General features: G+C 54.9%; 2 protein-coding genes and 1 long non-coding RNA gene across 7 annotated transcripts in view; 1 reads left to right on the top strand and 2 right to left on the bottom strand.

Moving 5' to 3' along the window:
- The window catches only part of MTA3 (metastasis associated 1 family member 3), a 313,378-nt gene that overhangs the window by 61,141 nt on the left and 225,939 nt on the right, over positions 1–26,298 (bottom strand). The gene's annotated exons all lie outside the window — the stretch shown is intronic.
- On the top strand, positions 1,425–14,362 carry ARID5A (AT-rich interaction domain 5A). 5 transcript variants are annotated; one of them, XM_077843416.1, is made up of 7 exons: positions 1,425–1,533; positions 8,803–8,918; positions 10,826–10,964; positions 11,322–11,374; positions 11,867–11,964; positions 12,175–12,334; positions 12,742–14,362. In XM_077843416.1, the coding sequence occupies exons 1-7, from the start codon at positions 1,530–1,532 to the stop codon at positions 13,978–13,980; spliced, it is 1,809 nt and encodes a 602-aa protein (XP_077699542.1). In that variant the 5' UTR covers positions 1,425–1,529; the 3' UTR covers positions 13,981–14,362. The 5 variants fall into 5 exon arrangements, with proteins under 5 accessions (XP_077699542.1, XP_077699544.1, XP_077699545.1 ...); XM_077843415.1 differs by lacking the exon at positions 1,425–1,533 and adding an exon at positions 5,133–5,363; XM_077843419.1 differs by lacking the exon at positions 10,826–10,964 and having other exon boundaries at positions 1,511–1,533.
- On the bottom strand, positions 9,401–26,163 carry LOC144280908 (uncharacterized). The gene is made up of 4 exons (XR_013349327.1): positions 26,017–26,163; positions 16,910–17,085; positions 14,472–14,604; positions 9,401–10,244 (listed from the first exon to the last, which is right to left on the bottom strand). It is a non-coding gene; the product is annotated as an uncharacterized LOC144280908 (long non-coding RNA).

Raw genomic sequence — 26,298 nt, forward strand, 5'->3', positions numbered from 1 at the left:
CGGGAGCCCGACATTGGATTCGATCCTGGATCTCCAGGATCGCGCCCTGGGCCAAAGGCAGGTGCCAAACCACTGCGCCACCCAGGGATCCCCATTGTAACCATTTTTAAGCATACATTTCAGTGGCATTAAGTACATTCAGGCCACCCTCCGTTGCTACTTTTTCATCTTGCAAAACTGAAATTCTGTTACTTATTAAACACTAACTCCCCATTTCTCCCTCCCCCCAGCCTCAGGCAGCCACCATTCTAGTATTTGTCTCTATGAACTGGACTCTAAGTACCTCATATAAGTGGAAGATAACAGCATATATTTGTCCTTTTGTGTTGGACTTCCTTCACTGACCGTAATGTCTTTGAGGATCATCTTTGCAGCACATGTCAGAATTTCCTTCCTTTTGAGGCACCTGGGTGGCTCAGTGTCTGCCTTCAGCTCAGGGCATGATCCTGGGGTTCTGGGATTGAGTCCTGCATCAGGCTCCCTGCAGGGAGCCTGCCTCTCTCTGTGTGTCTCTCATGAATAAATAAAATATTCTAAAAATTAATTTCCTTCCTTTTTAAGACTGAATGATACTCCATTATGTGGACATACCACAGTTTATCTACTCATCTGTCCATGTCCATGGTGGTTCCCACCTTTTGGCTGTCGCGAAGGATGCTGTGAGACCTTGGGCTTGCAAAGGCAAGCCTCAGTGTCCCCTTCTGTGCTGCGTACCTGGTCAAGTTATTCCTCCCTACGGGGGGAGCTGTCACAGCTGCCTCAGCAGCAGATCCAGTGCCCACTCCACCCTAGCCTCACCCGGCTCCCCAAGCAGGGGTCATGGCCCCTCGTTGGAATGCTTCCTAGCTGCCAGTCTCTGTCCTTGCGACATCTATGGACATTGGCCGCAGTGGGCAGGCTTCCTGCCCCAAGTGTTTCTGCGACCCCACAGAACTTTGACCGAAGGACTTGCTAGATTGGGTTGGGAGGCTTCTTTAGCTCCCACCCACCACCTCTACTTCTGTGTGGGTCTGGGTGGAAGTTGGAAAATGTCCATGACCTAGTTCAAGTCCAAGTCAGAAGCATTTTGCTCACCCCACTCAGCCCCAGGGCCCTACCGACGAGCAAGGAGAAACTTTCCAAGCCTAGTTTTGCCCCCTGAGGCACAGGCAGCAGTGACTCCCGGGCGGGGGGGCGGGGGGGCGGGGGGGTCCTGCCTCAGCCCTTGTGGGCGAAGAACCTACTACAGCTGGTACCTAGGTCTCTAAGTCCGGGGATGCGGAAAGCGCACTACAACTCCCAGAAGCCCCCGGGCTCAGGGGGCGGCCTCCGCCCCGCGCGGAAGGATCGGACCCACCAACCCGGGCCCGGAGCGGGGCGGGGGCGGGGGCGGGGCGGGGCCCGGGCGGGGCGGGGCGGGGCGGGGCGGGGCGGGGCTGCGGGGAGGCGGCAGGCTCGCGGCGCCGCGGGCCAGTTGCGCGGAGAGCGCGGGGTCGGACAGCTGGGCGCGCGGAGGGCTTCGGGCGGGCGCCGCGGGACCTTGCCGGGCCATGGGTAAGCGGCTCCGTGGCATGTCCCGGGACGGGGCTGGCGGCCCCGCGGGGGGGGCCAGGTTGCCCTGCCGGGTCCCCCCCGGGCCCTCGTGGCCGTCGGGGCCGCCGGGAGGGGCGGAGCGGGGCCGGGGGGGACTCCGGGCGAAGGCGCCGACGACCCGGCCCGGCCTGGGGGCGCCCTGCGCCCTGCGCCCCGCGCGGGAGGGGTGAGGCTGGGTGGCGGCGCGCACTCTTCGAAAAAAGCCGAGACGAAAAGTTTTGGCGGCCAGGGGCTTCCCGGACGTTTATCTCGAAACTCTTTTCGTCGTCTTCTGGCTGAAATTTACCAAGTCCTGTTCGGTTCTGTCATCCCACTTCCTGCTGTGGTTTCAATCTCGAGCTGGTCTCAGCTAATTTGTTGTGACAGGCCGTCCGCAGCCGTCTCCGCGCCCAGCCCCCGCCGCCCCCCGCCCCCCGCCCCCCGGCCCCCGCCCCCCCGCCCGGCACAGCCCGCGGTTCTCAGAACTGCCGGCGCCGCCGAGAAGAGGCACCGGGGTCCCTGGGCGCGCGGCGCTTTCCACTGCGGCCGCCGTTTCCTGAAAGTGACTCTGCGCGGGTTTTGAAGAACTTGCTCAATGCACTTTGAAGAATCCGCGGTTCCTCTTTCAGCAGAGGGGCGTTCTGATCCGTCGGCGGCTGCCGGCCCCCCGCCCCTACCCTTTCTCTTTCCCTTTCCTCTTCCCTTTTCTTTTTTCCTCTCCGTGTTCTCACTCTGGTCTCCCGTGCATCGTCTCCTGCCCCCCGGCAGGAAGGACAGACGCTCCCCTCTTCGCTGTCGCCTTATTTCTTGTGTTTTTCTTCCCTTTCCTCGAGTCTCCGGGAGGGACCGGGCGGCGGCCCCGGAGCGCCGGGGGGTGGGGGTGGGGGGGGCGCCGGGAGGGACTCCGGGCTTCGCGCTCGGCCGGAGCTCGGGGCGGCCGCGTCTCGGGCGCTGCGCAGGGTCGCGGGGGCGCCCTCGGCCGGGGTCCACGTACCCACGCCCGCCCCCCAGCGCCGCCGACGTGGAGGGGGCGCCGGGGCTCTCCACGCGCCGCACCGCGGGGGCTCAGGGTGCGGGTCCCGGGGCTCGGCTCGGCTCGGCGCGGGCCTTTGTGTGCGGGCGGCCCGCCGGCCGGGAGGAGCCCGCGGGGCCACGGGGAGGGTAGCAGGTGCCCCTCGCCCCCTCCGCAGGGCCGCTGTTGGGCCGTCACCGTTTCTGCGCCTACATGCCGGCGGGGCAAAAGAGGGGTGAGAGCCGGTGCCTAGAGGTCAGGCCCCCGGAGTGGAGTCCCAGACTCCCCCAGAGCCCTGGGGACCCGCCCGCGACCAGAACGTGGCCTGGCAGAGGTGGAAAGGACCGCAGAGCTTCAGGCCCTCGTTTTTGATAAACAGTCAGAGAAACTGAGGCTTAGAGTGAGGTCCGGCGGTGAAGGAGAGGCCGGCCGCCGACGCCTCTCCCCTCCCCCTTGCTTTTCTGTTACCTGGTGGTGAACTGGCCAGGTAACTGCCCACACTCCCTGTTAGGCCCCTGGAGTCTCCGGGTGGGGGTGGGGGGGTGGGAGGGGGGTGGAAAAGCAGCAGGCCCCGGAGCGCCCCAGGCAGGGGTTAGGCAACCTTCCTCCCATCCGGGCTGAGTCTCTACTCGGGGGCCACGTCTTAGACAAGCCCCGGAGCCTGGTTTCTCCCTGGGCGGATTGGGAACTTGAAAGGTAGTTAGTTCATGGGGACATAGGAAACCGTCCACTGGTGGAACTGTTACTGTTTTCAGATACCACCCAGACTTGCAGAGGCAGGACAGTGGGATTGAGCCTAGTTCTGGAATAGGGTCTTTAGGACACATCAGAGCTGGCTAAGGAGGGACAGACTTCCCGTGGGGTTAGGAGTTGGAGCCCCCATGCCACCTACCTCTTGGTCTTTCTCTCAAGACTCTCATCTTGGCCCCAGCTACTCTCAAACCCTGTTTTCCCCCAGGCCCCAGCTGAGAAACTGAGGCAGGGCTGTGGCAGTCGTTCCCCCACACACCCTCCCCCCGACCCCCGTGCCTCCAGGGGTCCCATGTCCAGCTCGTCTGCCCTCAGCGCGGGCGGGAGCACAGCCCTTGGCAGGCCCTCCCTCCCCAGATGGCCCACTGGAGAGAGCTCCACACCGACACTTTGCCAGGCAGCCGGCTCCTGGGCCACAGAGTGGACTGGCCGCCTCAAAGGCTGTCTTTGTTTCAGCTCCAGCTCAAACTAAGAGAAACTTAAGCCAACAACCTCGGGCGAGGTGGGGCCGTTCCTGCTGCTTGTTATTGAGACGGCTGTTACCATTATTGTCGTAATTGACGCAGGGCTCCCAGTGGGTGACTTTTCATGAAAGGAAGTGTTGCTTCCTTCCCATCACACCAAGGGTGAATGGGGCGGGGCTGGCCGTGGGAGGAGGGGGGAGGAGAGAGGGAGGGACGGAGGGAGAGGGAATAGGAGGGAGAGAGAGAGAGAGTGGAGAGAGCAAGAGTAGAGAGAGAGCGAGAGCACGAAGGAGATAGATACAGGCGGTGCAGTCTGGCACTAGGTCTCTGACAGGCTCTATGGCCTTGAACTAGTAACAGCCCAAGCCCCTCAAGTGGCTCATACTGCATCCCTGCGGCTGTTTATGGAGCACCTGTTCCCAGCCCCACAGCACCGTGAGACCCCGAGGGGAGTGAGCAGGACTAGCAGACCTCAGATCTCACCATGAGGACTGTGTGTGCACACACTTGGCTGTGGCCCACGTGGGAAGACTTGTTTCTCACTTTGTTCTGCTTAGAACATTGGACCCATGGGGGTCTAGCACCCCCACCTGTGGATGGGGAAGCAGTGGCTGACTTGATGAAACATGCACCTCTTTGGAGTCAGAGCCGATTCCCATCTCTCCTGCCCGGCTCTTACCTGATTCCAGCTCATCAGTGGAGGCAGACTCTTTCTCGCAGATGAACAGGAGTGGTGTGATGGGAGACTGCAGACCCACTGGGGCAAGAAGCAAGCCCACACCCTTTGAGCAGATATGGAGCTTGGGGTCTCCCTGCTTCCATGAAAAACCCTAGATCTCAGGGTTCAGAGTCTTGGGACAGGCAGCCTGCTTTGGTTCTGAATCCCAGCTTTGCCAGTAGGAGGCTGAGTTACCTCAGGCCACTTACTTAAAGCTCTGGGATCTTCAGGGATTGTATCTGTGAAAAGGGGGAGATAGCATCCACTGGGGAGCTGGGAAGGTTCAGTGAAGCAGAGTCCAAAAATGCCTAGTCCTGGGCCCACCAGAACACTGACTGGAGTTGGAGTGTATAGTATGGAGAGGGAAGTAGGGAATGGCTTGAGAACAAGTAGCCTTCAGGGAGCATCATCTTTTGGAGTTAGTGACTGGTACTGACCTCTTCACTGCTGTGGTTTTCAGGACCTTGGGGCTATGGGGTTAAGCAGACTCGGGTTGCTAGCACCAGATGGGCCTTGGACAGTCCTCCCACCCAGCACTCTGCCACCCCCTCCTCACTGCCCAGTGAGGCACTTGGTCACGAGGGTCCAGGGGCTCATATCCTGGCTCAACCAGCAGCTCCCTGTCCTCTTTCTACAGCGGCAGGAGGAGACAGCAGCAACTGTGGAGCGAAATCCTACCCAAGGTTACCAATGCTTTTCTCACACTGTTATCTAGCTGCGCAAAACCTGAGGAATGAGCTTAACAGGAAACACACGGGACTTGTAAGAAGGAGCATCTGGGGCCAGCAGAGGGAGAACTGAATGTTGGAGACAGTGTGGTCCTGAAAAAGGCAGATGCCCTATCGGAAAGGTGTTACTTCTCCTCAAAGTAATTTCTAAATTTAAATGCAATTCAACCCAAACCCCAGTAGTTTGTTTTCTTTTTTAAGGGAATGTGATAAAATTATCCTGAAGTTCAGATAAAATTATTTAAAAAGACTAATGATGGGGGACTTGCCCTCCGGAGAGTAAGTCGTTTCACAATTAAGACAGTGGGCCCCAGTGCTGGCATTCCACAGTGAAGGAAACTGAGTAGAAAAGTCCAGAAATAGTTTCAAATGTGTTCCTTATAAGCTTTTGGATTGTGAGGAGAGTAGCATTTCAGATCATTGGGGGAAGGGTATCACTCAGACAATACTGGGACCACCTAACCATTGGGGGGATTAGATCTCTACTTCATACCTTAGAGATTCCAGATGTGTTCAGAGTAAACAATTAAATAATAATCACCATTATTGTCATTATTGCTTCCTGGATGGAAAGACCCATGTCTGGATGATGTTCCTTTGGCAAGGAGAGGTTTTCTTTTTGAAAAATGGATCCACCTCCCCATTACAATCGGCCACCTGAGGCTTTGTGGCCAAAGCAGGACAGTAAGTAACTCAGTAGCTCCTGGGCAGCAGTCAGGAAGGGTCCCAGCAAGTGGGACTCCTGCTTCTGCCTCCTGGATGTGGCTGGGAGATTGGGATCACTGGTCCCCAAGCCCCTTCCCTCCCTTTGCAGAGCCAGGAGGGTGGCCCAGTCCTGTGTCAGCTGCATTGGAAGGTATGGGAGCTGGGAGCCTGGCAGGCAGGGGGACCCGTCTGTCACCTGTGGCAGGGGTTTCAGACTTAGTTTTCCTAGCAGACCCCTTCTCCAAATGAAGATTATCTGGAACCTGATCTACAAATGACTGGGGAAGGGAGAGCTTAGGGGATCCAGGGATAGGACAGAGGGCACCCTGTAGAAAGAGGGGGCTCTCCTTCAGCTAAGGCTGTGGAAGTGGGGGTCCAGGAGGCCCTGCCAGGGCAGAGAGGATGCTAGCCTGGCTGGGAGAGAATGGAGGGTGAGTTCATTTGGGGACTCAGCTGGACGCAAAGATAAAGAGAGTGTTTCCCTTTGTGGCTCTAGGCAAGAGCTCTGATCCTTTTCCTGTCTGGGGTTAAACAGCTCAGATTGGTGACCTCCTTTCCAGGTAACCCGAGTGCCTGACTCCAGGAGGTTTTCCCTCAGTGTGGCAGAGCTTACCAACTCTGGAACCAAGCAGACGGGATAGAGGTCCTCTGGCCCAGTGGCTCTCAAACTGGCTACCCTTTGAGATCCACTTGGGAGCTTTAAACTCTGACGCCCCTTGCAGAACTTTAAATCAAACTGGGGCTGGGGAACATGGTCATCACTACCTTTAGAATGCTCCCTGGTGATCCTAATGGGCCCTGCTCCTATCACCTATTCTTCTGAGGCCGAGGCCAAGGGCAGCAACTTGCCAGAGACACATAGCAAGTGTGCAGGAAGGCTCCAGTGAGAAGGCCCAGTAACACCACAGGGAGGGACTCAGAGTAGAGAGTCCTTTGAGGCTGAAAAGCCAAGCCTGCAGGAAAGAAGGCAGAGAGGAAGTGAAAACAGGTGGAGAGGGCAGGGGGGGCAAACAGAAGAGCTGGTGGAAGCGGGTGCGCCCCAGAGACCTGGAAGACTTCACGAATTCGGAGACAGTGAGCAAAGGATTCAAGGGTCTTTCACTCCCATTTCACAGAAGGGAAGACTGAGGTACAGAGTCACCCAAGAACTCAGTAGGAAAGGCATCAGCCTGCTGGGCTGGGTAGGGCAGTCAGTTGTTAACACCTAGTTATTTCTGGAAATGGACCATGTCTTGATTGGTGAGAAACCAGCCTGAGAGGAAGGCCCCCGTGTCTTTCTTTTTGACAAGGCTTAACATTGGTTTCTCTTCCAGGCTTATTTGGACTCTTCGTCAAGGCTTGCAAATGATGTTGGTAACACCAGCAGCCATAGTGGCGGTGAGGCCGGGCCTCTTGGGCTGGTGGTTTGATAGACCTGGTCTCCTAGGGAGACAACCATCCTAGGTTCTCTGGCTTCAGTTTCCCCCTCTTTAAAATGAGATCCCTTCTGGGACTAAATAGGAGAACATACATGGAAGAGCCAGGGACCCACACAGCAGGAGTGAGTAGACACAAGCCCAGTGCTTGCTGCGGTAATGGTAATGCTTGTGTGAGCAACTGCTGAAGGAGACACTAGCCTGAGGCCTCATGGGTCATGCTGGGATGGGTTTATCATTGCTATGGAGATTCTTTTTCTCTCTAGGAGAATCTCAGAGGTGCCCCGCAGTAAGGATTTCCTGAGTTGGAAAGAACCAAGAAAATGGGACAGTTCATCCTAGACTAACAAAAAAGAAAGGCAGGTTAGACAGAAAGAAAGGGTGATCAAAAGACATGGGCTCCTGAGCTCAGATGCCCTGCCAGCCTGTGAGGGGGTCTGAGGCATGTTCTGATGTTCTAGTCGTTTTTGCAGGGATATGGATGTTATGTTTTTGCAACCATCCACTCATGGCTGCCTTTCGTAAAATCCAGCCCATGGCTCCTCCCTCCCCAAGCAGGTTGTTGTGACTCTCTCCCTTTCCCTGAAATCTGGCATCTACTGTGTGGGGTGCTGGAGGCCTCACTGAACCTTCAGGAAGCCTCACGTGCAGTGAGCAGTTGAGTCTGGGTGGCTGTGAGTAGCTCAGGGTGACAAGAGAAGCAGAGTGCTGTGCTTGGCTGGGGACTGAGAAAGGCCACCCAGAGGAAGTGGCTTGTCAGGTGAGACCTGAAGGGTCTGCAGACCCTTGCAGGTGACAGGAGCCAGTGACCTCATTAGGGCCAGTTAGAACTCTGCAGGTGCTCAGAGAAAGGTCAGATATTTCAGAAGCAGGAGCTTATAGTCTTCTCGATTATTTCTAGAGCATCCAAGCACCCTCTGTGGTGCTCTTGGACTCACAAACATAGGAACCTCGGCAGCTTTCCCAGTTAGGCTGAGATGCTGTGAAAACTTTATGCCTGAATGTGGGGCAGGTTTTGGAGACAGGATTTCCCTGAGCACCACAGCCCCAACCTTATCCTCCTCTGACTTGACCCCGGGGTTGTTTAGGGTTTCCTTCAAAGGTGTGGGAAGCTGACTGGAACAGAGAAAGGAACAGTAGCGGGCGTGGGGTCCATCTGGGGGTGAGCCTGGCAGAGAGGAGGGAGAACAGAGTTGGCCACCAGGGTGCATCCATAGGTGCGTGTGGAGGGCCAGCCTGCATGCAGTCAGGGACCAGGGGGCAGAAGACGCAGCGCGGAAGGAAGAACTCACTTCCCACCTGGCAGGTTCAGATGGGGGTAGGAGGATCTGCTGCTGCTCCCTGCTCCTGGAGGACCTCTCCTCACTGCCTGTTCTTCAGGCCTGCATCTCAAGTGCTCTCTTTATCTCTCTCTCCTTCCTCTTCCCCTCTCCCCTCCGCTTTGTTCCTCTCCTTGCAGCACCCCCTATCAAAGGGAAAAGGAAGCAGTCAGAGGAGGGTGATCCCCTAGACCCATCTGTGTCCCCTCAACCTGATGGTGAGCAGAGCAGGAGCCAGAGCCCCATCCATCTGGAGGTGAGTAACCCCTGGGGCCTCTACCCTGTCCCTCCCCCCTCCCCTGTGCACAGTTTCCCAGGTAAACTTGGGGACTCCCCAAGCTCTCCAGAGGGTGTATTCCCTGCCCTCCAGCCTGCAGAGCCAGGAGAGGGGCCCAACCCTACAGTCTCGCGCCTGTATCCAGGGAGGTGTGGGAGCTGGGAGCCAGGGACCAGAGGACCCGCCCGTCACCTGTGGCAGGGGTTTCAGGCTTAGTTTTTCTTTCTTTCTTTTCTTTTTTTTTTAAAGATTTTATTTATTTATTCATAGAGACCGAGAGAGAGGGGGGCGGGGGCAGAGACACAGGCAGAGGGAGAAGCAGGCACCATACAGAGAGCCTGACGTGGGACTTGATCCAGGGTCTCCAGGATCACGCCCTGGGCTGCAGGCGGCGCTAAACCGCTGCGCCACCGGGGCTGCCCTTCAGGCTTAGTTTTTCTTTTTTTAATTTTTTTTTTTTTTTTTTTTTTTTTATGATAGTCACACACACAGAGAGAGAGAGAGAGAGAAGCAGAGACACAGGCAGAGGGAGAAGCAGGCTCCATGCACCGGGAGCCCGACGTGGGACTCGATCCTGGGTCTCCAGGATCGCGCCCTGGGCCAAAGGCAGGCGCCAAACCGCTGCGCCACCCAGGGATCCCCAGGCTTAGTTTTTCTAGCAGAACCCTTTTATCAAGTGATTTGCCCAGAGCCCTGATGAATAAAACAGACAAAAGCACTATTTTAGGATGTAAACTACATGTACATCCACACATCCCTCCCAGGTTTACAGGGATGCCAGAGTCACTCAGTGAGATCACTGAGGCCATTGGTGAGTGTAGACTGAGAGGGAGCCATGGGTGACATTGTGGAGCATTGGCCTCAACACCCACTCCTTTTGGTCATTTGCTTTGGTGGCACAGTCTGGAGTGAAAATCCCAACTCACGTAGAAGAGTAGTTGGAAATGGTGACAGTTTTTTAACAGCTTGTGTGGAAGAGCACATTCACTCCAAGGCCTTGAGAGCACCTTCACCCGGGGCCTGCATGAGAACAGCTGCCTCGGGCCCGGGTATGTCACAGTTTCTTAGGTGATGTGTTAGTTCGTGTGCCATTTGTTATCAACGGTCTTATTCAGTGTCAGAAAATTGTACTCGAATCGAATATTTTGGGTGCACAGCTCTCTTTACTGTTCTTAGATCAGTTGGTTTCCATCCTTGGTGTTTGGGGCCTCCTCATCCAGGACCTGAGCCCCGAGCTCCAGCTCAGCCACACTCTTCCACCCTGAGCCACCAACCAAATGCATAGCACCAGCAGAAACGGTCCCTCTGGAAGCAGAAACCAAAAGTCCTGAGCATCTGACAGAAATGAGTCAGGAACCCAGGATAGGGCTTCAGCACCCTGAATTCAGCATGCAGACTGGCGGCTCTGAACTTGGTGGACACAGGACCCTGACGTACCAGAAAACACCAAGCACCTTTGTTTCCTTGGCTTTCGCCACAGGGGTCCCTAGGAGGCCTAGGGATGCTGAGCCCGCCACCAAGAGCTCACAGTCTAGTAGATGAGCTGAGATGCAGACATAACAAATCTAGAGCAAGACAGAGAAGTGATCTGTGCCTGGAGAGAGGCCTGGAGAAGCCGCAGGGCTGCTCCTATGGCCGTCTCTGGAGCCATTTCCATGGACCCTGAGCTGGCGTCCTGGACACTAACAGCTGACAACTACCTCTCTGGTGCCAGAAACAGTCACTCCAGCCCAGAGCTGTCAACTGGGTGCTGGGGGCCTGCTCCCTCCCACGGGAGCCTGGGGTCGGGGACCACATACCTCCTTCCCCAGCAGGCAGTGGTTCCGTCTGTCCCCAGCCACCCACCAACTGGGGGCTCATCCCAATGCCTCCTGTTCTTTCCCCAGGACTCCCCCGAGGCAGGCGGGGAGCGGGAGGAGGACCAGGAGCGGGAGGAGGAGCAGGCCTTCCTGGTCAGCCTCTACAAGTTCATGAAGGAGCGACACACGCCCATCGAGAGGGTGCCCCATCTCGGCTTCAAGCAGAGTGCGTCCCTGGGTTGCAGGCAGGGAGGGGGAGCCCGGCAGGGGATTCCATCCAGGCAGGGTGTCATGCAGGCACCTCCACTCTGGGCAACCCTGGGCGATGCCAGCCCACAGGGCTTGCACACAGAAAGGGCACCCCCCACCCCAGGCACAGGGCTGCAGTGGGTGGGGCCGGACTTCTGTCCTCACTGGCCACTGGGCCCCCAGTGCTTAGGGCCTGGCCTAGCCACCCGTTGCCATGGCCCTGTCTGGGTGTGTGTTGGTTCTGTGCCTGCCTGACAGGTCCACGGGGATGGGCTGCTGGCTGCCCCTTCCTTCTGCAGAGACTGACGGGGGCCCTGCCCTCTCTCTTCTCTAGTTAACCTGTGGAAAATCTACAAAGCAGTGGAGAAGCTGGGGGCCTATGAGATGGTAAGGAGGGTATCTCAGTCCTCAGCATGTTGCATCCTGCAGCCCGTCCCCACTACCCTGTGGGGACCTGGGGAGGAAGAGCCTTGTCTGGGGACAGCGCTGTCCTCACTACCAGACAGGAGGAAGAGGCAGGGTCCCAGAGCCTGCCGCTTCCCCAGCTCTCCTGCATGCTGTGGGGAGGAGGGCCTGCCTGGCCCACTGGTACTTTGCTGCTTCAAGCAGGTTTTCCTGTCTTCCCATCTGTTCTGTCTTCCCCATGCTCCCCAAGCTGGGAACACTGCCCGGGCCAGCAGTCAGGCAGTGGCCCCTGGGGCCGGAGGACTGGCTAGTGGCCAGGGAGCCCCCTCCAGTCTCCCCACTGCTGCTGCCAGAGAGGCAGGTGCCAAACTGCGGTCCTTGCCCCCAGCCTTGCCAAGTGGGGACCTGGAGCGGCAGGGACCCCACCACCTGGGCGGCGTGTGCCTACCATGCACTCACGTGGTGCCCTTGCAGGTGACCGGCCGCCGCCTCTGGAAGAACGTGTATGACGAGCTGGGGGGCAGCCCGGGCAGCACCAGCGCAGCCACCTGCACACGCCGCCACTACGAGAGGTACGGCCGGGGTGAGACCTCAGGGTGGGGCACAGCCGCAGTGGGGCCAGGAGTGGGGTGCCCGAGGGGTGCGCTGTGCTCCTCACCACCCAGAGCCCTGTGGGGTGGCTGGCCTGCTGCAGGCCTCCTGGATGACGTGGGGAAGGGCACGGCCCTGGTGGCAAGTGGGCCAGGCCGGCCTCCCGGTGGACACGCTCTGCTCCTCCTCAGGCTGGTGCTCCCATATGTGCGGCACCTGAAGGGGGAGGACGACAAGCCACTGCCCCCTTCCAAGCCCAGGAAGCAATACAAGATGGCTAAGGAGCCTCGGGGGGATGATGGGACCACTGAGAAGCCGAAGAAGGCCAAGGAAGAGAAGCGGTTGGATCAGGTGAGCTCTGTGCCTGCCTGGGGCCACCAGCTGACCCTGGGCCTTCCTCCCCCTGCCCTTGCCAAGGCACAGAACTCCTTGCCCAGAATACCGAGAACACGCTCTGAGGGGCAGACCTGGGGTGGCAGGGGAGGGGGCTTTCCGGGGTAATGGTTGTGTAGGGTCAAATGAGGGGCCATGTCAGGTCTAAACTCCAGTCTGCCCCACAGTCACCAGGCCCCATGTCCTGGTACCAGGCTGCGTCCATTCAGAGGACGGGATACCTTTGGAAAACCTTCCACAAAGGCGCTGGAAGGGCTAGCAGAGGCTCTTGGGAATACCTCTGCGCCCCTGCTGCCATGGGGTCCCTAGGTCAGGATACACAGCTCGCACATCCAGCCCTGAGGCATGGCCTTTTCTCCTTCCAGATGGTGCCAGGAAAGATGAAAACAGATGCTGCCCCTGACCTGGCACGGCTTCCCAACCAGGAGGCCCCCAGGGAGAGCCCAGAACAGCCAGGCCCGGCCCTGGGGCCCTCTCCACCCTTTGGGGGTGCCAGCGGCTGCCCTGAGGCCTACAAGCGGCTCCTGTCCAGCTTCTACTGCAAAGGAACACATGGCATCATGTCACCACTGGCCAAAAAGAAGCTCCTGGCCCAAGTGAGCAAGGCAGAGGCCTTGCAGTGCCAGGAGGAGGGCTGTCGCCACGGGGTAGGCAGCCCTAATGGGGACCCCCAGGCATCCCCTGCCATTCTCCTGTCGGAAAGTCCTCAGAGCCCAGGAAAACCAGCTGAGAACTCCAGGCACCGGCTAACCCCTCCGGAGGGGTTACAGGCCCCTGGTGGCAGCCTCAGGGAGGAGGCTCAAGTGGGTCCCCGCCTACCAGCCCCCATCTTCACTGGCTGTTTCCACGCATACCCCACTGAGGTGCTGAAGCCCGTCAGCCAGCACCCCCGGGACTTCTTCCCCAATTTTAAAGATGGGGTGCTATTGGGGCCCCCTGGCAAAGAGGAAGGCCTGGCAGTCAAAGAGCCCCAGCTGGTGTGGGGCGGGGATGCCAACCGCCCGTCTGCATTCCATAAAGGCAGCTCTAGAAAAGGCAGCCCCTACCCCAAGCCCAAAGCCTGCTGGGTGTCCCCGATGGCCAAGGCCCCTGCTGAGAGCCCTGTTCCCCTGTCTACCTTCCCTAGCAGCCCCGGCCTGGGTACCAAGCGCAGCCTGGAAGAAGAGGGCTTTGCCCATGGTGGCAAAAAACTGCGGGCAGTGTCTCCCTTTCTTAAGGAGGTGGACGCCAAGGAGTGTGGGGCCAAATCTATGGGGTCTGGTGTGGCCGTGTCCTGCCTGCTGGGCCCAGCGCTGGGGCCTGCCCTCCCTGAGGCCTACAGGGGCACCATGCTGCGGTGCCCACTGAACTTTGCTGGCACCCCGGACCACTTAAAGGGCCAGGCCACTCTCCCCTTCAGCCCCCTGGTCATCCCTGCCTTCCCGGCCCACTTCCTGGCCACTACAGGGCCCTCACCCATGGCCACAGGTCTGATGCACTTCCCCCCGTCATCCTTTGACAGTGCCCTTCGCCACAGACTTTGCCCAGCCTCGTCTGCATGGCATGTGCCACCTGCCACAACCTATGCAGCACCCCACTTTTTCCACCTCAACACCAAGCTTTAGGTTGGAGCTTGCAGTGCTGTGCTGTGCTATGCTGTGCGGGGTCTGAAGTGGCCTGAGATGAGTAGGCACTGCCAGGGGTCTGGGCTGGAGCCTGTTCCCCAGGAGAGCTTGGCTGTCCCCAATGCAGGAACGTGCCCCTGTCTGGGCAGCCTGGCATAAAGAGGGAGGCAGTGGGAAAACTGGGTTTGTCTCAAGGAAGCAACCCAAGCCTGGAGCCCCAGTTGTGGCAGGGCCTTGGGAGAAGACGGTGCCTGGCTGGCAGCTCCCAGCTAGGTCCCCAGAGCAGAAGCCAGGAACGTGCCGAAGGGCTGAGGAGCTGGTTAGCAGCTTGAGGTGTCCAGGCTGCCCATGGAAAATCCAATAAAAGACCAATGTGAATCCACTCAGCCCTGAGGTGTGTGTGGTGTGGACCTTCACGGGCAGGTGAGGCTGGGGTGTGCTCTCAGGTGGGGCACCAGTGGCATGGGTGGGGGAGCCAAAGGGAGACCTACCTTGCATCCAGTCAGATCTGAAATGCCCCCACTCCCACTGAAGAGCAGGACTCAAAGCAGAACTCAGCCTCTTGTTCATATGTCAGCGGACTGTGACACTTGTCCTGTGCCTTCTACTTTCGTAGTCTCAGGTCTGTGGACCAAGTAGTTACCCGTTACCTTGCTCTTTACATAGGTGGGGGTCTGAGGCCTGGTGACTTGCCCTGGTTCCCCCAGCAAGTCAGCAGCAGAGCAGTTAGGTAGGCACTTGGGTGTGACTCCAGTATTCAGAGCTAAGCCACAGGATCCCAAATTGAACAGTAGGATGAGCCCTGCGACTGTTAGCAGCCCCCCTGGGGGCAGAGGGTATAAGCAGGGAACCTGAATTGGTCTGTCCTGGTGATGGACTTACAGGGTTTGCTGCTGAAGCCCCCATCCCACTGCCCCTGGCCTGCTGCACAGGGGTGGGCCAGGAGGTTCCGGACGGGGGTAGGCACCCAGAGTGAGGGGAGTAAAGTGGCCGGGATCTTGGTCTGGGCATCTGTGTTCTCAGACATGGTTTTGCTCTGAGGGCTTGCTCAAACCCTTGCAGCCTAACACCCTCCTTCCTAAAGGCTCCTAAAGGGGAGCAATGAGGGCCATCTGTCTTGTAGGAAGGAGGGGGGGGGCCTTTTAGAGGCCTCCCTCCCCTTCCCAGGCTGCCTGTTCTCTGACCCCAGGTATGGTGGCCTGCAGAGCTTCACACTTGTTACTACAACAGCAGTGCTGCTTTTGGATGCAGGGTAGTAGGGTGGGGCCAGGCCCCCAACTTCCAGCCTTGGATTGGTCAACAGTGGCCTTGGACCTCCACCACTGGAACTTGCCCTGCCTTCTGGGATACTCAGGAGCTCAGGCTGTGGGACGGGCAATCTAGTGTGATGACACCCCCCTCTCCCCACTTAGTTAATAGATGAGTAGGCTGAGGCCAGGGCTGGGTTCTGTTTGCCCAGTGCCACCACTGAGTGTGATGACCCTAGACCAGGGCACACATAACATCTCTGGCACCAGGGGATGGGCTACCCAGGCTAAAGGCATCCTTTCCAGCCTCCTCTTGCCTCCAGCCTCCAATTCTAGAAGCTGCCTGTGGAGGGGGAGCTCAGATGGGCACAGGCCAGATAGCTGCCCTCCAAGCTGGGACCAGCGATGGGGTAGCCAGAGGGTGGTGGTCCTCACTCTTGGCTCTGCAGGGGGTCTCCCAATTCCCCACCTCCGTCCTGGGCAATGTCAGATACCAGCCTGAGTAGCTGCCTGACCTCCAGAGGCCCTACTTCCCATATGCACCCACACGCTGCCTCTCTCTCCAGGCTTCTGGAGTCGCAGTGGTGGACAAGGAGGGGTGAAGGGTTGAATTCTGCTACCCTCCCTGCAAGTGCCCTGGGGGCTGGGCTGCAGGCTGTGGGGTCAGATTCCCCTGGGTTAAGGGGAGGCGAAGGCTACTGGTTGTGTGCAGGGTCCTGCCTGAGATGGGACCGCGTCGCTGGGATCCGCGAAGCCACAGAGACCTGGCTCTGGCACAGCAGTGGGAGGTGCGAGGCTGGCGCCAGAACTTGAGCACAGAAGGTTCAGAGCTGTGATGTGGTGCCCTCTGGAGGCTGCTCTGGGGACTACACCTTTCCTTGTGGGGCGGCTGCTTCCTGAGTTGGTCCCTGAGCAGGAGGCTGTGGCCCTTGCTTGGGTGTCAGCAGATCCCCAGGGCTTAATATGGGCATGCTTCCTGGAAAAGCTCTGTGCCCTGCATTTCCCGTGAGCCACTGTATATGATTTTTCTCACTCGCCCCTCCCAATTCCCAGGGAAGGTACTGTTCTGGTTTACAAATGAGGAAACAGCTCTGAGGGCTCTGTTAGCTTCAGACATGGCTCACAGGACTGTCTGACTCCTTGCAAGGGCATCCTGCACGTGCTTCTGGGGGCACTGACAGTCCCTGACTCTGCCTTGGGGACCCACAGGCCAGAAGGACTGGCCAGAACCAATGTGTGGGGCATAAACCCTGTTTCAGGACCATTTTGAAGATCCCTTTCAAACTGGCCTTCAGGCTGTTGAGGATGGCGGCGAGTGCTTGCTTTAGTAGCATGTATACTAAAATAGGAATGACGGTGGCAGTGAGTGGAGGTGACCCTAAAAGGGACATCCCTACAATCCCAGCCCCTTTTCCTGGTGACCGTTTAAGTAGAAGGCCATGTGTCAGGCATTTGACAGACACTGAGTGTCTATTCCTGGTTGGTGCCAGGCACTGTTTTAGGTGTTGGGATGGACACATCAGTGGATAAAGCATTCAGGCCCCTGCCTTCATGGAGCTGACATTCTACAAGGGGAATATAATGAATAAAATACAGAGGAGTTAAGTGCAGGGAGGAAAATAGGGCTGGGAGTGGAGTGTACAGTTTGTTTTTGTGGTAAAATATAACAGTATAACGTTTACCATTTTAGCCATCTGTAAGCATACAGTTCTGTGGCATTGAGTACATTCACAACGTTGGGCTGCCATCACGACCATCCATGTCTGGGGTGCACAGCTGTAAACAGAGTGGTCAGGAGGTCTCAGTAGAAAGTGGCATCTGACCAGTGGCTGGAGGAAGTGACAGAGCGATGCAACTCCTGGGGGGAGAGCAGAGGGAACTGGGAGGATCACAGCCTTGGGTGGGAGTGGGCACGTGTGTCTGAGGAACTAGAAGACCTCTGGGGTTGAAGCAGAGTGAGCTGGGGGAGAGATGGGGTCCAACAGGTGGCTGAGGCTGGATGTATAGAAGATTCTGGGTCTCAGAGCGAGCTGGAGCAGAGAAGGGTCCTGGTCTCTGGCTCTCACAAGAGGCCTGTGGTTTCTGAGTGGGACAAGGTGCTAGGGGGTGGGGGTGGTAGGGAGCCCACCTACAGAGACAGGCAGCATGCTGGGGCACAGATCTGGAGTGGGTGGAGGCTGTGGACACCTCTGGCGTGTGCTTTCGTTCTCCTAGGGAGCACGGGCACTGGGGAAGGGGGGTGGTGTTGGAGGTCTGAGGAGGGAGACTGGCAACTAGAGATCTCCAAGGAGGTGGCAAGGCTACACAGGGCAGGGCCATGGGGCTTCTGGAAAGCCCCAGGTTCCCACCCAAAAGAGGCTAGTGGCAGGAGTGTCTGTGGAACTAGCAGCAGTGAGGTGGCCTCCCTGTCACCTGGGGGGACTGGCTGCGGAGGTGGGAGTTGGAGTGGGGGGGGAGGCTGGGTCCCATGTGAGTGAGAGCCACACCCAGAGTCCGCTGAGCAAGAGTGATCAGGATGGAGGGGCCACAGAGCAGAAGTCAGGGAAAGGGGGAGTGAGGGACCTAGGACAGGTGGGACCAATGGATCATAGATCCTGGTGGCCTCTGAGGGAGGATGAGGAGGCAGCTAAAACTAACATGTCCAGGTGAGCTGATGGGATGGCAACATGTACTGAGGGAGGGGACGAGGCCAGGGTGTAGGAAGCTTTGAAATCAGCACAAGCGCACAGCAGTAGTTTGGGGCAAAGGCAAGGCCTACCTCTGAGTCTTCAAGATCAAGAATTGAGGACAGGGAGGAAAGACTGCAGCCAGGACCCGAGTCAGGGGCTCCTTCTCAGCAGGGAGCCACAGGGTCTGGAAGCAGGGGTTCGCTCAGGACTCCCAGGGGAGTGTCAAGTGTCCCACACTGGAGGAGCAGCATCTCTGGGTGGGCACAGCACTGGCAGGGGAAGCCCCCCAGGGAAGAGATATCCATTTAAGTTCAAGATCAGAGGCTGCAGATAGCAGCCTGAAGATGTGTTTGGTTTGCTTGACCCCTATCATTTAAAAAAAAAAAAAAAAGGTTTTTGTAACTAGTTCCCAGCGTTTAAAAATCAAGAGATTTCACTTGATTTTGATTTCACTTGATTTCAAGAAAATTTTGGATATGGGTCTCTTTAAAAATCAGAATTTCTGGGCAGCCCCAGTGGCTCAGCGGTTTAGTGCCACCTTCAGCCCAGGGCCTGATCCTGGAGTCACAGGTCGAGTCCCATGTCGTCGGGCTCCCTGCATGGAGCCTGCTTCTCCCTCTGCCTGCCTGTCTCTCTCTCTCTCTCTCTCGCGCGCGCGCTCTCTCTCTCTCTCTCTCTCTCTCTCTCTGTCTCTGTCTCTCTGTGTCTCTAATAAATAAAATCTTAAAAAAAAAAATCAGAATTTCTGGCCTTGTGAGGCCATTTCCTGGAGCTCGGTAGTGGCTACTGCTGCCCTGTGGACGATCTACTTGCTCCTTCACTACAGCACCCACCCCCCAGGCCCGCTTGTCCTCAACCCCAAGGGACCCAGCTCCAGCCAGGCCACCGGGTCTCCACCCCGTCCCCCTCTGCTGACTCCACCCCACAGCATTCCCACCATTCAAGCCAAAGTGCTGCCACTGCACGGCCACTAGGCGGCAGCTTTCGTTCTTTGTTACCTCAAGATCAGTTTCCTAAGCAAAGGACTCCAAGAACGTTGCTGCTGGGAAACTCAACAGGGCTTTCAGACAGGAGGGCAAGGCAGAGTCAGGTTGTGGCGACTGTCCCCTGATGCACGGGCCAGCAGGGGCAGGCCGTGGTGCGCTGGACAGGGCACGGGCGTGGGTCCCCATCCTGCCAGACCCCTGAGCCTCTGCCTCTCCCTGGACCACACCTGTGCATCTGTGAAATGAGTACAGTCACTTCCAGCTCTGTTCTGTGACCCAGAATGAGATGCAGAGAGGGTCTGGTCTGTTGACCGATGAAAGGCAGGTGACCGCCCCCCGAACACACTCCTGGGGCTGAGAAGACCTTCCCCGCTCCTTCGGGCCCCTGGCTATTCCTGGAAAGCCAGTTCTCATCTGCGCACAGCAAGTGGCAGCACCTGCCCAGCCTGGTTATGAGGCCCCCACAGGAAGGGAAGGGGCTCCGGGCAAGGGTCTTAGAAGGGTGGCTGCACCACCAGTCCCACCCTCAAGCCCTCCCTGGGAGGCTTCCAACCATCTCCAGGGTCCCTGCTTGGCACCCCTTGAAGGAGCAGCAGGGTGGGGAGGAAAAGTCAAGGAACTGGAAGCCAGAAACACAAGGCCTGCGCCAGGCGCCCCCATAGGTTCAGTGAGGGTTTTTAGGCTCTTTATTCTTGCAGGCAACAACAAGAAACTCCCACCCAGGCAGGAAAGAGCCTGTGGGGCTCACAGACCCCAGGAAGAGCTGAACAACCACACATGGGGGCAGCAGCCATGCAGCCCTCCCTCTCAGGGGCACTGCCATCCAGGAGCTGGAGCTGCCTCCTCCTGGCTCCTCTCTTTCCAATTCCAAATTCAACGACGCCACTCTGGCAGCTTGAAGTAGGCCAAAATGAGAGTATTCACATCCCTTCAGGAATCAGCAAATGCTCCTGGCCCCTTTCTCATCACTCAGGACCCCTGACCATCTGGCTCAGCTTCAGATGCTATCCCTCCTAGTGGGCCTCAGCTCAAAGAATAATTTTGAGGAAAATCTAATCTTCTGTCTTGTGCTTAACTGTGTCCCTGAGGCACCAGTTCAGAGGAAGTGTGTCCTCCAGGTAGACCAGAACAGCAGCTGCCAATGGTGACATCAGGCAAATACGTGTCACTGGGTCTCTATTTCCTCATCTGTATTACGGAAGTGAGTAATTACCTCAAGAGTTGTGGGCATTTAGTGAAAGTGCTTTGTAAAGTTCTGGATGCATGTGAATCATCGCCTCCTTCTCTGCAGTTCTGCTTGGCTAGCCTGACCACTCCCTGACCTGCCCTTTACCTCAGGGCTTTTGAAATTCTAGCTTGCATGCTGACTGCCTGCTCTCCTGCCTGGCTTCTGACTCAGAGCCACCCAGACCTTTGGATCCCCTCCGGGCCTGGGTCAAGAATGATAAATCAGCCCCCCCCCCCCCCCCCCCCCGCCCACCACCACCACCAATTCTCACTGCTCCCAGTTGCCTCAGCTTTGGGTTGATTCTGTGAAAGTGATGCAGTTGATTAGTAATGTCTGCCAAGGACCTAGGAAGTAGAAGACGCTCACCTTTCACAGAGTTGCCATTCTCATCTTTCTCTATGCCTGATTATGGGCTAATTTAGTGTCACATCTCAGCTGCAGGCCCTAGGCACATGAGCAAGGAGCGTGGGGCAAAAGGCCTTGGGCCAGGGAGCCCAATCCGAGAAGCCTGCTTTCGATGTCACTTGCACATAAGCTACTGAGTTGAATGCCTGGGTAGTTGTTACTATCCAGGGAAGCAGCTTCTTGGGAAAAATCCGAGTAGGCTGCTTTACCCTACCCCGTGGAGAGGGGCCGTGTAGCCGTGTGGAGAGAGATGATGAACTCCAAGTGTAAAGTAGAGGAGAGCAATTCTAGTGTCATTTGCGGAGTAACTGCAGGGCTTTGGAGGTAGAGCCTATGGCCTTGGGTAAGGCAGAAATCAGTAGATGATCCATAAAAGAATCATTCCAAATTCCAACTCTGGTCAGCTCATCCCTTGCATAAACTTGCCCGTGGCCCTCTTCTGCCCTCAGAATAAACCCTGAATGTCTAGCCTCTGTCTGGGCTAAGCCCTGAGGTACCACCTGGGCTCCCAGCATGTGTGGCCCTCCCTCAGCTCTGAAAGCACAGAAAACATCTACCTGAAGAAATTCTCTACACTGTTCCCACTGTTCTAGACTCATCCAGAAGTTATCCTCCCAGAGCCTTACTGGCTCAGATGCCCATCCCATGTGCCCCCATAGCACCCATAGCTTCTCCTATCCTGCCACTGCTGGACCTATTAGAGTCTGCGCCCTACCCCCCACCCTATAGGCTCCCTAAAGGCAGTCACTGTGTTCTCCTCACTACCAATCCCCAGTTCTACCTAGCCCATAGGACAGGTGTCCTAGACTCACCTTATATTTTACCCCAATTATTATCAGAAACACCCTCCTTCAGAATGTTCCTCAGCTGCCTCTTACTGGTTCCCAAAGGACTTACTCAGGAGCCATTCCCAGATTATTTCTAGAGAACTGTTCCTCACCTCATCAGCCCCAAATGCTGGTGGCCCTGGAGAGAAAGAAATAGCTCTTCCCAAATGACCTTGGCCAGTTCCTTTCCTGGCTTTGGAGAAGGGAGAGAACCCACCCTTGACAAGAAGGTATTTGCAAATGCCTCATCAGATAAAGGGCTAGTATCCACGATCTATAAAGAACTTATCAAACTCAATACCCAAAGAACAAATAATCCAATCAAGAAGTGGGCAGAAGACATGGACATTTTTCCAAGAAGACATAAAAGTGGCCAAAAGACACATGAAGAATATGCTCAACATCACTTGGCATCAGGGAAATAGAAATCAAAACCACAATGAGATACCACCTCACACCGATCAGATTGGCTAAAATTAACAAGTCAGGAAAGGACAGGTGTTGGTGAGGATATGGAGAAAGGGAAACCCTTTTACACTGTTGATGGGAATGCAAGCTGGTGCAGCCACTCTGGAAAACAGTATGGAAGTTCCTTAGAAAGTTGAAAATAGAGCTTCCCTATGACCCAGTAATTGCACTACTAGGGATTTACTCCAAAGATACAAACGTAGTGATCCAAAGGGGCACCTGCACCTCAATGTTTATATCAGCAATGTCCAGAATATCCAAAATATGGAAAGAGCCAAGATGTCCATTGACAGATGAATGGATAAAGAAGAAGTGGTATAGGGGCACCTACGTGACTGAATGGTTGAGTGTCTGCCTTTGGCTCAGGTCGTCATCCCAGGGTTCTGGGATCAAGTCCTATGACAGGCTCCCTTTGGGGAGCCTGCTTCTCCCTCTGCTTATGTCTCTGCTTCTCTCTATATATCTCTCATAAATAAATAAAACCTTAAAAAAAAGGATGTGGTACACGTATACAATGGAATGCTACTCAGCCATCAAAAAGATGAAATCTTCCAATGCAACGACATGGGTGGAACTAGAGGATATTATGCTAAGTGAAATAAGTCAGTCAGAAAGAGACAATTACCATATGATCTCACTCATGTGGAATTTAAGAAACAAAACAGAGGATCATAGGGGAAGGGAGGAAAAAATAAAACAAGACAAAACCAGAGAGGGAGACAAACCATTAGAGACTCTTAATCATAGGAAACAAACTGAGGGTTGCTGGAGGGGAGGAGGGTTGGGGGATGGGGTAACTGGGTGATGGGCATTAAGGAGGGCATATGATGGGAGTGCCTGAGCGGCTTCATGGTTGAGTGTTTGCCTTCAGCTCAGGTCATGATCCTGGGGTCTTAGGATCAAGTCCCGCATCGGGTTCCCCACAGGGAGCCTGCTTCTCCCTTGCCTATGTCTCTACCTCTCTCTCTCTCATGAATAAATAAATAAAATCTTAAAAAAAAATTTTTTTTTTAAAAAGAACCCACCTTTAACTATTGCTTCAGAAATATGGGCCAAACCCCTTCTCATCCCCCCTTTACACATACATACACATGCACACACACACACACACACACGCGACTAGGCAGGAATAGTAGTAAGATTTTATTAAAGTTTCAGGAAAAATATAAGGGAGGCACAACCCATAACTGCTTTTTGAAGTTGCTACTCAACCTAACCCACATTGTGCCACACCCAGTTCCAAAGGCACCCTGAATAGGAACCTTATAAATATATCTATCCATTACTCTTAACATTTCATCACAAGGGATCTACCCATAAAAATCATCAATTACCACAACATTTTGCCCACTATAACCATCTCCTTTACCTCTATGCTTGTAATACACATACTCCAACCACTAGGGGTACACTTACCAGCAACAAAAAGGGACTTCCCCATCATTCCCCCACCCCCTTCACTGGGGATCTAAAACAACCGTTAGGTAAGTCATAAAATCTCCGTCCTTGAAAATTCCAGCTCCTGTCATTGCACTCCTTGGACGGTCCTGACCTGGGTCTATGTGTCAGAAGCCAGACCTCCAGCACCCCGGGGCAGCGCCACACCTTAGAATTTAGCCAGACTCACTCCCTGCCTCAGAGAAAGGAGGAAGTTTGGTTGGGCTTCACCTACTTCTGAAGTTTTTCTCTCTAAAATCCTCATTTCCTGCCCCGGAATCAACCTCTGCTCCTGGACCAATGGTTAAAACTTTTGAAGCTGGAGGGAGCAGGGACTGTGAGTCAAGGATAAAATAAGAATAAAACAAGAAGCCACAGAGAGATTTTAAGGCTGACCTGGCCACACTGAAGCCTTCTCTGTTCCTCCAGTCTCCATTTGTTGGCAGGATTTGCCACTTTCTGTCTACCTTCAGTCCCTTATTCTACGACTTGAGGGACTCCACGAGGGAACTGCTATGGTCTGAATGCTGAAAAAATTCCTATGTTGAAAATCGAATGTACCATACAATGGTGTTGAGATGGGACCCTTGGGAGGTGATTAGGTCATGTGTGCAGAGACCCCTTGCTTATACAAGAGGCCCAGGAAAGCTCCCTTGCCCCTTTCCCATGTGAGGAAACAGCAAAAAGCCAGCCTGGGAAGCAAGCTCTCATCAAACACTGAATCGCTGGCACTGGAATCTTGGATTTCTCAGACTGCAGAACTGTGCGAAATAAATTTTTGCTGTTTACAAGGCACCCAGTTTGTGGTATTTTGTTTGTTTCATGGGACATGATTAATGTAACCCAATCATAACAGTTTGGTTTCCCCATTTCCCAGCCTCCTGGCAGCTGGAGCCATCATCCAGCTCTGGCCATTGAGATCTGGCACGGACTCAACTGTGTTCCCTCCAAATTCATGTTAAAGCTTGAACTCCTAATATGATTGTATTTGGAGGTAGGGCCTTTAAGGAGGTAATTAAAGTTAAATGAGGCCATAAGGGTCATAGTCCAATATGAGTGCTGTCCTTATAAGAAGAGACATAAGAGAGCTCCAACTGCCCTCTTATAAGGGCCTTTTGAGGATTTAGGAAAAAAACAGCCATCTGTATACCAGGAAGAGAGGCTTCATCAGAAACAAACCCTACTAGACCTTGATCTTGGACTTTGCTTCTTTTGGTTGCTGGCATTTGTGTAGTTGTAAATGACAGCCCATAGCCATCTCCAGAATGGTCCAACACTATCTATCCCCCTGCCAGGGCCAGACACTGTCTAATTGGACTAATGGAGCTGAGTCAGGGTCATGGCTATGTTCCAGGGATGACCTGCATGTATTGGGGGATCCCAAATCTTTCTTGGAGTCTGAGGGAATTCCCAGAATCCTCCCCATAAATCCCTCTTTAGTTATAAACCATACAGAAGCAATTTCTGCTACTTGCCACTTGACCACCACCAGCATTCAGGTGTCCTTTATGGTGAATGTCCAGAGACTGTAGCCACAGGTCCCAGGCAGCAGACCCACATCAACGGAGTTGGGCTGAGTCTCGTCTCCCTGCCAAGTCAGTAATAACTGAGAGGACTCCCTGGGCCTTGTGTTGAGCTGGGCCACCTAACAGGTTAGCCTAACAAGGAAATGGCCAAGACAAGGAAATTGGTCTTTCGTGGCCATCACTTTTGCCAAAACACACCCTGAAGGTAAGGAGCTCAAAGTTCCTGGGCTTCCATTTCACAGATAAGTGAAGGACTCTGTCCAGTAAGTTAGGCCTCTTTGATTTGTACTAAGTGGAGGAAGTCTTGCCAAGTAGTGGAGAATCTGAATCACTCCAGAGTTTTCCGTAATATGCTTAGTGTTGAGCTACATTCAAGAACTGGGACCAAAGGGTACTCTGGTGACTCAGTTGGCTAAGCATTGGACTCTTGATTTTTGGCTCACATCACAATCTTGGGTCTATGCTGGGCATGGAGCCTCCTTAAGATTCTCTTGCTCCCATGCTCAAGTGTGTGCCGCTCTTTCTCATTTGCTCTAAAAAAAAAAAGAACTGGGACCAAGGAGACCTGACTACTCTTCTCTAGGAAAAGCCTAGTCATCAATCATATGCAAACAACACCTAGAATTTATAAGGTAGTCTTTGTAGGCTTTTTTGCCCCAATCTTGGACCTTGTCAAATCTTGCTTAGGGCAGCTGGGTGGTGTGGTAAGTTAAGCATCTGACTCTTGGTTTCAGCTCAGGTTGTGATCTCAGGGTCCTGGGATTGGCCCTGCGTTGGGCTCCACACTCAGTGTGGAGTCTGCTTAGGATTCTCTCTGTGCCCCTCCCGCTTGCACTCTCTTTCCCTCTCTAAAATAAATCTTTAAAAAACAAACACACAAACCTGTGCTTGTATAGAAAGCAAAGCAAAGCCAAATCAGACACAGTGGAATTTGGAATCTAAACCAGAGAGAGAAAAAGAAAGAGGGAGAAAAGGGGAGGGGAAGAAAAAGAGAGAGGGGGGGAAGGAGAGGGTACTGAGGAAGAGAAAGAGGGATGGAGGGAGGGAAGGAGATAGATATAAGATGGGTCCTCCCTAGGACAGCAGATTTCCATTGACCTGCAGGAGGGACGACGGAAGGTGATGATAAATGATATAATGGTTTATAGAGGTCTGAGTTAAATACACAAACAGAAGGTTAATAAATAAACTTTTAAAAAAGTGTGGTAGCCAAGTATTATTTTTTAATAATCCATGATCCTACCTTAAATGCTCAAAATTCCTGACAGAAGCTGTCGATATTTTGTCTTCCCCAAATCAAATCCTCTCTTAAACACACATTTCTAAGTGAAAGAATCACCGGTCTGAAAAGGCTATATACTATATGAGTCCAACTAACTAACATTCTAGAAAAGGTCAAACTATGGAGACAGTAAAAAGTTCAGTGGTTGCCTGGGAACGGGGGAGGGTGCCAGGGCTGGAGAGTGAGGGAATGAACAGGAAGACCACAGAAGATTTTTAGGGCAGTGAAAATACTCTGTGTAAT

Source organism: Canis aureus, chromosome 12 (genome assembly GCF_053574225.1).
Source record: "Canis aureus isolate CA01 chromosome 12, VMU_Caureus_v.1.0, whole genome shotgun sequence".
NCBI classification, from domain to species: Eukaryota; Metazoa; Chordata; class Mammalia; order Carnivora; family Canidae; genus Canis; species Canis aureus.

Coding starts and splice junctions, on each gene's coding strand:
- ARID5A (XM_077843415.1), top strand. CDS start 5,330: ATGCCCTATCGGAAAGGTGTTACTTCTCCTCAAA. Junction 8,919..10,825: donor AGAGCCCCATCCATCTGGAG/GTGAGTAACCCC, acceptor TTCTTTCCCCAG/GACTCCCCCGAGGCAGGCGG. Junction 12,335..12,741: donor AAGAGAAGCGGTTGGATCAG/GTGAGCTCTGTG, acceptor TTCTCCTTCCAG/ATGGTGCCAGGAAAGATGAA.